General features: G+C 44.7%; 1 protein-coding gene across 9 annotated transcripts in view; it reads right to left on the bottom strand.

The window, feature by feature from the left end:
• The window catches only part of nek1 (NIMA-related kinase 1), a 211,131-nt gene that overhangs the window by 67,550 nt on the left and 130,887 nt on the right, over positions 1–12,694 (bottom strand). For all 9 annotated transcript variants that reach the window (XM_038805820.1, XM_038805815.1, XM_038805821.1 and 6 more), the window contains 3 exons: positions 12,595–12,672; positions 6,084–6,179; positions 833–1,006 (listed from right to left, as the gene is read on the bottom strand). In XM_038805820.1, coding sequence (XP_038661748.1) covers positions 833–1,006; positions 6,084–6,179; positions 12,595–12,672 — 348 coding nt within the window. The remainder of the gene's footprint in view (positions 1–832; positions 1,007–6,083; positions 6,180–12,594; positions 12,673–12,694) is intronic.

The raw sequence follows: 12,694 nt of genomic DNA, 5'->3' as shown, positions 1-12,694 counted from the left end.
ATAAATTTAGATTACCCAATTATTTTTTCCAATTAAGGGGCAATTTAGCGCGGCCAATCCACCTACCCTGCACATCTTTGGGTTGTGGGGGCGAAACCCACGCAGACACGGGGAGAATGTGCAAACTCCACACTGACAGTGACCCAGAGCCGGGATCGAACCTGGGACCTCGGCGCCGTGAGGCGGTTGTGCTAACCACTAGGCCACCGTGCTGCCCTACATAGAGAGAAATGATCTGTTACATAGACAATTGGAGCAGGAGTAGGTAATTTGCCACTTCAGTCTGCTCTGTCATTCAATCTCAACACCATACTCGCGCACTCTCCCCATACCCCTTGACACCTTGAGAGCTTAGTAATCTATTTCCTTCTGAAATATATTCGGGGATTTGGCTTCTGTGGTAGAGAATGCCACAGGTTCACCATCCTCTGAATGAAGAAATCTCTCCTCATCTCAGTCCTAAATGATCTAACCTGCATCCCGAGACAATGGCCCCTTGCTCTAGACCCCCAAGCCAGAGAGGAACAACACCTCTGCATCCAGTCTGCCCAACCTGGTCAGAATTTTATACTCATCAATTAGGGTCCCTCTCAGTCTTATATACTCCAGTGAATAAGGCCTGATCGACGCAAACGCTCTCCCGATGACAATCCCAGGAATCAGTCTGGTGAACGTTTGTTGTACTCCCGCTATGGTACGTTTACCAAAAGTGCACACAATACGCCAGTGGTCTCAACAAGGCCCTGTCCATTGCATATGCAGGTCCACCTTTGAAAAGTGACGGCGAGCTGCTTTAAAATGAAGTAAAATAAAAACTTCTAGATGCACTTACAATGCCTACGTCTTTCAGTGCAGCAGTCATCGAAATGGCAGGCGTGCTGGACTTGGCTGGTGACTGGGGTTTGGAAGATGTGGCTGATGCTTGTCGTCCTGGGAAAGAGGATGAGGATGCAGCGGATGTCGTAGGAGTAGCCGCAAACACCTGCTTAAAACCTTTTGCTGCAAGCTGAACAAGATTTGACAGTGGACACGTTACTTTCACATATAACTATAGACATTCACAGCGATATAGGAGGCCACTTGAAACGAGCTACCCAATTAATGTTGTTTATTGTCCATGGGTTCGTTAAAGGCAGGTCATGCCTAACTAATTTAGTGGAATTTTTTGAGGACATTACCAGTGCAGTAGATAACGGGGAGCCGATGGATGTGGTATATCTGGATTTCCAGAAAGCCTTTGACAAGGTGCCACACAAAAGGTTGCTGCATCAGATAAAGATGCATGGCATTAAGGGTAAAGTAGTAGCATGGATAGAGGATTGGTTAATTAATAGAAAGCAAAGAGTTGGGATAAATGGGTGTTTCTCTGGTTGGCAATCAGTAGCTAGTGGTGTTCCTCAGGGATCCGTGTTGGGCCCACAATTGTTCACAATTTACATTGATGATTTGGAGTTGGGGACCAAGGGCAATATGTCCAAGTTTGCAGATGACACTAAGATGAGTGGTAAAGCGAAAAGTGCAGAGGATACTGGAAGTCTGCAGAGGGATTTGGATAGGTTAAGTGAATGGGCTCGGGTCTGGCAGATGGAATACAATGTTGACAAATGTGAGGTTATCCATTTTGGTAGGAATAACAGCAAACGGGATTATTATTTAAACGATAAAATATTAAAGCATGCCGCTGTTCAGAGAGACTTGGGTGTGCTAGTGCATGAGTCACAGAAGGTTGGTTTACAAGTGCAACAGGTGATTAAGAAGGCAAATGGAATGCTGTCCTTCATTGCTAGAGGGATGGAGTTTAAGACTAGGGAGGTTATGTTGCAATTGTATAAGGTGTTAGTGCGGCCACACCTGGAGTATTGTGTTCAGTTTTGGTCTCCTTACTTGAGAAAGGACGCACTGGCGCTGGAGGGTGTGCAGAGGAGATTCACTAGGTTAATCCCAGAGCTGAAGGGGTTGGATTATGAAGAGAGGTTGAGTAGACTGGGACTGTACTCATTGGAATTTAGAAGGATATGGGGGGATCTTATAGAAACATTTAAAATTATGAAGGGAATAGATAGGATAGATGCGGGCAGGTTGTTTCCACTGGCGGGTGACAGCAGAACTAGGGGGCATAGCCTCAAAATAAGGGGAAGTAGATTTAGGACTGAGTTTAGGAGGAACTTCTTCCCCCAAAGGGTTGTGAATCTATGGAATTCCTTGCCCAGTGAAGCAGTTGAGGCTCCTTCATTAAATCTTTTTAAGATAAAGATAGATAGTTTTTTGAAGAATAAAGGGATTAAGGGTTATGGTGTTCGGGCCGGAAAGTGGAGCTGAGTCCACAAAAGATCAGCCATGATCTAATTGAATGGCGGAGCAGGCTCGAAGGGCCAGATGGCCTACTCCTGCTCCTAGTTCTTATGTTCTTATGTTCTTATACTCCTGCAATGCTTCCTCTTCAAGTATAGATTCATTTCCTTTTGAAAGTTACTATTAAATCTGCTTCCACCACCCTTCCAGGCAGTGCATTCCACAACCGACAACAATGACCAACTGTCTACAGCTCACACAAAATAATTTGGATTGTAATTAAACATGCAAACCAAATATTACATCAAACAATTAAGCCAAACTACTGCCTTTCCTTCTTTATACATTGGAAAATGGAAACATAGGACTTGAGTAGAAGTAGGCCATGCGGCCCTTTGAACCTGCTGGTCATTTGACAAGATCATGGCTGCTCTGGTTGCCGTCTCCACTTTCCTATACGCCCCTACCCTTGACTGCTTGTCTATCAAAAATCTATCCAACTCAACCTTTAAAAAGAATAAAAATACAGCCTCCACTGCTTCATGGGGAAGATAATTCCATATACCAATGACCTTCAGAGGAAATATTTCTCATCTCAGATTTAAAATTTACAAGGGGACCTCTTATTCTTAAACTGGGTCCCCTAGTTATGGAAATACAAATTAAGAGCAGGCCACTCGGCCCCTTGAGCCTGTTCCATGATTCATGGCTGATCTGATTATAACTTAAACTCCACATTCTGATCTACTCCGATAACTTTTCACCCGCTTATCTAGCAAGAATCTCCCTCTGCCTTAAAGATATTCAAAGACTCCGCTTCTGCTGCCTTTTGAGGAAGAGATTAATAGACTCACGATCCTCAGAGAAATAAATTCTCCTCATCTCTGTCTTAACTGGGTGGCCTCTTATTTTTAAACAGTGACCCAGAGTTCTGGATTGAAAAAACATCCTCTCCACATCCATCCTGTCAAGACTCTGAAGCATGTTATACATTTTAATTCAGTCGCCTCTTACTCTTCTAATGTGGATACTCCAGTGGATGCAAGCCTAGCCTGTTGAACCTTTCCTCCCAAGCAAACTCTCCCAGTCCAGGTATTAATCTGGTGAACCTTCTCGGCACTGCTTCCAACACATTTACATTTTTACTTAAATAAGGAGACCAATACTGTGCATAGCACTCCAGATGTGGTCTCATCAATACCCTGTACAACTGAAGCACAATCTCCGCACATGTGGATTCAATTCCCCTCACAATAAACAGTAACATTATGTCAGCTTTCCTAATGACTTGCTATAACTACATACTAGCCTTTTAGTATTTCATCCACAAGGACACCCTCTGAAATTTAGATAATATGCTTTTTATATCCTTCCTGCCAATTTTCCCACATTATGCCCAATTTGCCAGCTCTCACCACTAAAATAGGTGCAGTTATTATAGCTGTTGCTATACACATGCAATTGGCTTCAACAATTGACAACTCTGGGATCTACTTTGCTCTATGCCCTCTCCTTCATCAGCCTCGTTCTTTACCACAAGTCTTCAACTGCCTAACTGATACCATACTCTGAACAAGCCAAAACGTTCTTCCACTTAGCCAAACTGAAATTACCCTTTTCCACTCTCACGAACTTCTTTGGCCTCAACGCCATGTCCCTTCTCAGTTTAAGCTGGAAATCAACATACAACGGCCGTAGCTCAGCTGTCATCTCCACATTCAATCCAGCTTTCTTTCACCTCAGCAATATTGCTCACCTCCAATTCGATCTTACCCACGACCACTCAAACCTTAATTTACATCACCTCCCAGCAGGACTTCTCCAACGTTCTCCTTTCCAATCCATCTTCAATGACAAATCATCCAGAAAGTTGCGTGCTATATACTAAACCCAAGGACATCCCTGCGCTGTCCCCATCAACTAATTCTGGAATCCCAGAGAAACACAAGATTCCTGTCCCTGCCTTCAAACCTCTGCATTGTCTCGGCCCCTTGGGGACAAGACTGGCTGGTTCACATGAATACATTTTCTGGTCCACAAACACTGACCTACTTTTCAACCTTGTGAATGTATCAGTGCCCCCATAAATCCACACAAAACCTCATCCTCTTTTCCAGGCCCCAAGGCTTGCTATTTGCTCGCTGTCAGCTATTGCTGTTAATTGCATTTTAATGTACGCAGGTAGTGAACTTGTTTCGGAACTTATACTTGTATAACGCCTTTAGCTGAATGAAGTGTCCCAAGGTGTTTCACAGGAGCATGACAGAACGACACCAAACCACATAAGGAGATACTACATGATGAAAAGTTTGGTCAAAGAGGAAGGTTACAAGGAGTGACTTAAAAGAACGAAAACATGATAGAAAGACAGAGAGGTTATAGGGAGGAAATTCCAGAGTTTGGGATCTAGGCATCTTGACGTGTGGCCACAAATGGTATAGCTGCAATTAAAATTGGAGATGCACAGGAGGCCAAGATTATTGGAGCACAGATATCCTGGCGGGTTTTGGGGCTGGAGGAGATCAAGATATAGGGAGGGACATACGCAGAAAATGTAGAATTATATGTAGATGGCCACAAAGGATTTTAAAACAATTATGAGAATTTTAAAATCAATTTATATGACCAGGAACCAACATTGGGTCAGTGAGCATAGGGACTTAGTGCTAAGACATGGGAAACAGATTTGTGGATGACTTCAAGTATACCGACAGCAGAATGTAGAAAACTAGCCAGGAGTGCTCGAGGTAAAGGAGGCAAGGATGAATGTTTCAGCTGATAGGTGACATTACAGAGATGGAAATAGGAGGTATTAATGATGGCTTAAACGTGAAGTTGGAAGCTCAACTCGGAACCAAATGTGACACCAAAGTTGCGAACAGACTGGCTTAATCTTAGGCGATTGCCAGGGAAGAGGGATAGGGTCGGTAGCTAGGGAATGGAATTTGGAGCAGGGACTGAAAACAATGGCTTCAGGCTTTCTAATATTTAATTGGAGAAAATTTCTGCTCATCCAACAGCACATATCGGATAAGCAATCTGATAACTTTTCAACAGTAGAGGAGTCAAGAGAGGTGGTGGTGAATTAGAGTTGAGCATCATTCAGCTTACATGTGTAAAGTAGCGCTTTGTCTTTGGATGATATAATCAAGGAGCAGCGTAGAGAGAGAAATAGGAGAGGGCCAAGAGCAGATCTCAGAGAGACACCAGGGTATTGGTACAGGAGCAAAAAGAAAAGAGAAGGAACAGAAACTGTGGTTGTTGTCTCAGAAGGTGCCCATTGGCAATGTTTCTCTCTGTAAATGAAATGAAAAAAATGAAATGAAAATCGCTTGTCACGAGTAGGCTTCAATGAAGTTACTGTGAAAAGCCCCTAGTCGCCACATTCCGGCGCCTGTTCGGGGAGGCTGGTACGGGAATTGAACCGTGCTGCTGGCCTGCCTTGGTCTGCTTTCAAAGCCAGCGATTTAGCCCAGTTGCTAACCAGCCCCTAAATAGAATAAATAGAAGTGCACAAAGTTTGGCTCCAGTTCTGACCTTCACCACCTAACTTTCTGCAATACAACATCCTGGACTCAAATTTATTTTTAAAATTTAACAAGCATTGCCAGAGTGCATCAATTGGACAATTACTAAGTGTTTACTAGATTAATATCCAAATTAATCAGAAGAACACATTTCCACATTCTATTGTTTAACATTGAGAGAGAGCCTGGCTTCAAGCATAAATCTATTAGCGAGGATTAAATTTACATGGCTTAGTACTTTAACTGGGACAATAAAGTGCTTACGTGCTCTTCCCAGGCCTTCCTTTCTCTTTCATAAGCCTCTCTTCTCTTTTTCTCAAGTTGTTCTTTAAGCACTGCAGCTCGTGCATTTGCTTGAGCCTATAACAAAAGATTCAAATAAAGCCCTTTTGCAAAAGAGATTCAATTTTTCCCTAGAAAACTCATCATTCTTTCCCATAAAATGATTAGATAAATTATGACCACAACTAAAAACTGTACTAAGAACAGATCTTTCTGCAAACTAAAGTCCAAATTAAAAGCAGCGCACGCCCAGAGTGCATGGTGGAAGCAGGTTCATCTCAAGGCATTCCGAGGGGATTCGATTATCCGAAAAGTAAGTGCAAGATTACAGGAAGAGGTCAGAGGTGGCACAAGGAAAATTGCGCCTTCAGAGAGGCATGATGGGATAATGTCCTTCTGCGCTGTTACCATTCTATGATTCTAATGTTGAATGGATTTCATCTCATAGATAGCTTTCTGTATTAGGTGTACTTTATGTATGCTCATGGTTCCAGTGCATTGAGAGTTGTTCTGAACAACCATACAGAACAAAGCAGCCTCAGAGATAAGGGCAATTTAGAAATCAATCTCCAGTGGAAATAAGGCAGTGCAGCAGACATTATCCAACAATGAAGTTACAGCCCTGAAATTACTGCAGCATCTTATTACTTAGCATAAGAAAAAGGAGCATAAGTAAGCCGTTTGCTCGAGCCTGCTCTGCCATTCAATAGGACCACGGCTGCTCCAACATTCCTCACGTCCGCTTTCCTGCTCTTTCCCATAACCCTCGATTCCCTCACTGATCAAGAATCTATCTATCTTTCTCAGCCTTAAATATACACAGGGACTCTACCCCACAGCTCTCTGTGCCAAGGAGTTCCAAAGACTCACAACCCGCAGAGAAGAAATTCCTCTTCAACTCGGCCTTTAATTCGCTCCCCTTTATTCTGAGACTACGCCCTCTGGTCTTACACTCTCCATGAGGGGGAACCATCCTCTCAGTGTTTACCCTGTCAAGCCCCTTAATAATCCTCTATGTTTCAATGAGATCACCTCTCATTCTTCTAATATTCCAATGAGTAAAGTTCCAACCAGTTTAACCTTCGCTTATAAGACATTCTCTCCATACCCGAGATCTTCCTAATGAACCTTCTCTGAAACTCCTCCAATGAAATAATATCTTTCCTCAAATAATCAGAACTGATTATTGATCAAAACTGCTCAGAGTGCTCCAAATGTGGTCTCACCCAGTACCTCGTGTGGCTGCAGTAAGATTTCCCGACTCTTATACTCCAACCCCCTTGAAATAAGGGCCAACATTTCATTCTCCTTCCTGATTACCTGCTGCACCTGTGTGCTAGCTTTCTGTGTTTCGTGCACAAGTACCCCCAAGTCCCTTTGTTTTGCAGCTTTATGCAGTTTCTCTCCATTTAAATAATACTGTTCATTTGTTCTCCCTTCCAAAATGTTCACATTTTCTCACATTATACTCCATTTGCCAACTTTTGCCCACTTACTTAACCTATCAATATCTCTTTGCAAACTGTTCCTATCCCTCTCGCAACCATGAGCATCAAGGTTCTCTGCATTTTCAGCCCTTTCTTGTTAACAGTAACAAACGTGAAAGACACTGCCATGTTTTTGCTCCATATGGTGGGCCATGCAGCAGAATTACTGATCATCATTCAATATGTTCCACCAATTATTTACATCTAAAATTTTCATGCTCGTATCCAAGTCCCTTGTGCCTATTGGCTTCACCCTTCCTTAATTCTTACTTTCTGCAACTCCAACTCCCTTCACCCATTGCACAACTGAACCTTCATCACCTCACCACCAGAGGCAATGTCATCAGCCACACGGTCTGCAATTTCCAGCGTCCTAATCTTGTTCTCACCCTTTAATATGTGGATACAGTTATTCTGGTATTTAGATGCAGAATCTGAAATTTTAAATACTGTAGAACATGGCAGGTACGTCGATCTGGCTTATAAGACTAGCCCAATGTCCCAGCCCCAAACATCATGGCAGGGATTCTCCGAGCCTCCTAGCCCAATGTCCCAGCCCCAAACATCATGGCAGGGATTCTCCGAGCCTCCTAGCCCAATGTCCCAGCCCCAAACATCATGGCAGGGAATCTCCGAGCCTCCTAGCCCAATGTCCCAGCCCCAAACATCATGGCAGGGATTCTCCGAGCCTCTGCACCAAAATCGCGCTTGGTGCAGGGGCGGAGAATGGGGCCTCAGAACCACGATCGGGTCCGACGCTGGGACGCGAACCTCTGGTGATCGGTCGGGGCCCGTTGAAAGAGGCCCCAGCGGCGATTATCCGCAGTGGACTGGCCAAGTTCCCGCCGGAATGGTTCCACCTGGCAGGAGCTCGGCGTCGCGGCTGCGGTGGCCGTCCTGGTGGGGTGCAGAATCAGTCTCTGGGGCGTGGGGGGGTTCCAACAATGTCCAGGCCCGCGATCGGGGGGAGGGCTACCTTCTTCCGCGCCGGCCCGCTGTGTGGCTCCGCCATGTCGCGCAGCGCCAGCGCAAAAGCGGCTGTCACGAGCAGGTCGTGCAGGGCCGCGTACGGCAGCTGGAGCAGCGCGGAGCACGCCAGCGCCGTGCTGGCCCGCTGTGGGCCAGAGAATCGGTGGGCCAAGAGGCCAGTTGACGCCGGTGTGAAACACTCCGGTGTTTACGCCGGCGTCAACACTTGGCCGCGTTTTTGGAGAATCCCGGCCCATGTTTCTGCATATACTCAGATGCGTAGAAGTTTAAGACATTAAGCAGATCCCAAGGCCAGGATTTTGTGGCTCTCCTGCCCAGCAGGATATTTACAGTCCCAACAAACTTAATGGAGAATTAAATGGCTTGCTGCATCCGCTGGGAGGAGAAATGCAACAACGGGGCCTAAAACCCTGGCCCTGTGGTGAATGACGAACAGAAATCAAACTTCCAACAAAACAAAAGAAGTGCGAAGCTAGTTTCAAGCTAGAAAAGTAATAACATTTGCCAATTCAAATAACTGTGCCAGGTATGAGTGAGTGAAAGACTTGTGTGCACAGAAGAACGAATCTGCTCTGAAGAAGATGCTCAAGGCCAAATGTGCCATGAGAAAAGGGACCAGTCACCGGTCGACGCTTCAGCACATATTGGAATAAGTCCTCAAAGACCATCAGAACAATTACATTGTCACCAGAAATGCAATGCACACATACACACACTTACGTGGGCCAAATCAAACTCTCAAGTCCAGCAACGGTTTCAGAGCAACAGCTAGTTAGTATGGAAGTTTTATGAAAAGAAAATGTGTTGCAGCTGAAGACCAAGATTGCTCAGAGATCACCAAAAGTCACTTTGAAATGGCAACCACCCAACCTGACACCAGTGGTTCACATTTTATACTTGGCATAAGTCAAGACCCACTTTTGGAATGGTATTCAGAGGCTTCAAAGGTCAACTTATACATGATATCTACAGCAAAATAGTTTCAAAAACATACAGCATTCCAGACAGCATGTCAGAGAAAAGGCAGATTATGAAACGCTTTACCCAGTATGTTAATTTTTTGTTCTCTTATCAGACTGAACAACCCTGTCATATTTCAGTATGTTCAGTTCTCAAAGCTTAATGGTGAAACTTCATGACTCAATTATTTTTATTTAATCAATCATATCCTACAAAGGAGTTATATTTCTGTGAAGATGATTACTTCAGATTCAAGAAATTATTAAAAAGTTGCTTCAGTTTATTCTTTTGTTAACGACAATACACTGACAACCCTACAGGGCTTAGCCTATTATCTCTTACAATGGACCACAGAAAAGGGATTAGGCTTGGAATTCCAGAGCATGGGCGGAGGCGGCTCTGGAAAATCTCCAAGCATTAGTTGAGTAAAAAAGTACTTCATCACCTTTTGAGTGATGAAGAAAACTCAGTCCCACAAGTGGTTTAGCTTTCACTGAATTTGCAAACAATAAAAGGAAAGTTTCTCAATCTTAGCTGACAAATTGCCTTGCCACAAGGAGTTAATGAGAACAGGCATGGAATTCTTGCATACAACTTAATGGCTGGTGAGGAAGCTACATTTACAGATTTGGGAATAGGCTGTCTGCCGACTGTCCAACAGTGTCTGGTGAAGGGATTATAGGTGGGTGGAAACGACAAACAACAAATGAATACAATGACTGGATAAGAACAAAAGAAATGCTGGAACAACCCAACAGGTCAGGCAGCATCTGTGGAGGTGACCAGAGTTCACACTTCAGAATTCATCAGGACTGAGGAAAGTTGAAAAATGCAAGCGTTTTTAAGCTAATGGAAGGGGGCGGGGCAAGGAGGAACAACGGTAAGAATCTGTGATAAGAGTGCAGGTCAGGGGATATTAAACAACAACATTTCATGATGCAAAGCCAAAGAGAATCGGATTGGGGCTACTAAACAAACAGAAGTTCCTTCCAAATAAGGCATGAATGCCGGGAAAAAAACCATCTGAATGCAACAAGAAGGGATAAAGAAACAAACAAGACAAGGCAAAAAGAGCAAAACTAAACAAAAACACATTAAAACAAGATGGAGGCAACGTTAAGTTGTTGAAGTTGACGCAAATCAGTGCCAAAATTACTGAGACAAATATTTGAAGTTGATATTGGTTGAGGGAGCTGGCCAGGAGACTAATGGATGTTTCTGCTCCTCTGAAAATAATATCATAGGATCTTTTTACAATTACCTAAATGGGCATTTGGACCCACCGCAGGTCTGCAAACGTTGGGGAAGGGGGGCTGTCCCCACTAACGGGATGCAAATGAGGCTCACGCCAACCTCTGGCGGTTTTTCTGACCTGCCATGGAGGGTACGAGTGGAAGATCCTGCTGTAAATCATATTACGGCTGCAACATCAGCCATGATTGAATGGTGGAGCAGGCTCAATGGGCCTAGAGCCCCCCACTCCCCCCACCCCCATCCCAACACAGTCAGGGGCTTGGGAGAATTCCGGCCATTGTACTTGGCCTGGTTCTCACTTGATTAACTCATCACAAATACATCGATTTTGTGACTGACTCCTGGCTAAAAGCTAAAAGGACACTCTGGTATGCCAAATAGAACATTGGAGCGGGTGGAAGATCTCCAGGCCTGCCACATGCAGAGAAACAAAATAAGAATGTGTTGGGTCCCAATGCACATGTAGCAATGAAGGCCGGAATTTTTTTTTAAATTTGGCTATTTTTGGCACAAAACCTGAATGACTCCCGCTGGCCCTGTTGGTGCAATCAAGATCAAAATAGTTAAACATGGGGGTGGACAAAAGTTTTCATGAGAAAAACATTGCACCCAGATTTACCCGCCACAGGGTCATCCGAGCAGGTCAATCAAGGGGAACTGTAGTTAAACTACTCCACAGCACTTGCTCACAGTCTAGCAAAGAGGATGGCTTGGCTTCTGGAAAGCCAGCATGAAGGTTCATTGAGGGAGCCCTAACCTGGATGATGGATGCTGTGGAGAAGAAGAATGCAACCTTGGACCTCCAGGCGGGAAGGTGACCCTTCAGTAAGGTCACAAACCCAGCCTGGGTGGCAGTGGCCACTCTGGTGAGTGCCAGGACTCTCCAGAAGAGGATGGGGTGCAGTACCAGCAAAAAGAAAAGTGCCCGCCCCCATGGTGCCGGTGCGGTGCAGTGTAAAAAAGGTAAATGCCCTCCTCCGCGCTGCCAGGGTAAGTGCTGCTCGTTTTATCTCACCACTCTCACTCATACACCCCTCGCTATGCCACTTGGACCACAACACTCAAAACTCCCACTCATGTCTCCATCATCCCGAGACTCCTCTCCTCGTCATTTGCCCATGCTCACACACAGCGCCCACACACTATAGACATCAGTGTCATCTGACCCGCACGCAGTCGGTTTACAACCTGCCTCTCAGCAAGAGAAACTGGCTTGCAACTGCTGCAAAATAGGCTGAACTCCAGATTTTCACACCTTTCAAGGAGAACCATCGAGCTAACAGGCGAGGAACAGAATCAGGCCTTTGCGAAGATCGAAAAATGAGGAAGGGGCCTCTGCACTTTCACCATTTCACCTTTATAATATAGCACCCAGACACAATGGGGAACTACATGCCATCCAGGCCTGCCCTGTCCCTGAATACGACACAAAACACCCGGGTGTATAATTCATAAGGTTGAGGACGGAAGATTTTGTATGCTTTCCCGGTAGCCTCCGCAGAGGGAAACACTCCACGTTCCCACCCACGCCCTGGCACTTAGTGTCAAAATGGGAGAATTCCACCCACTAGCTGGAGGGAAGTGAAGAGGAAACTAAGCCTGGCAAAAAGAGAATATGAGAATAGCATGGTAGGGAAACCAAAAAAAATCTTCCAAAATTGAGCTTCTCTAGGAGGCATGTTGGTTTTGGAAGTACTTGTGTAATGTGGAGCAAACGGTGGGTCAGCCACAAAGTTTTTACTGGTCGTCTAAAGTGATTCATGTTTACAGTCACTGTTTCCATGGAAGCTGACAAATCTTACCTTCAGTGCTTCAATTTTCTTACGCTTTAGTTCAATCTCATCACTGGATTCCTGTCCATCTGAGCCATCACTGTCACACTAAAGAATGATATGGACAAAA

This window comes from Scyliorhinus canicula, chromosome 8 (genome assembly GCF_902713615.1).
Source record: "Scyliorhinus canicula chromosome 8, sScyCan1.1, whole genome shotgun sequence".
NCBI classification, from domain to species: domain Eukaryota; kingdom Metazoa; phylum Chordata; class Chondrichthyes; order Carcharhiniformes; family Scyliorhinidae; genus Scyliorhinus; species Scyliorhinus canicula.
The sequence above is the reverse complement of the archived record's forward strand: the minus strand, read 5'-3'. Positions and strand labels throughout refer to the sequence as shown.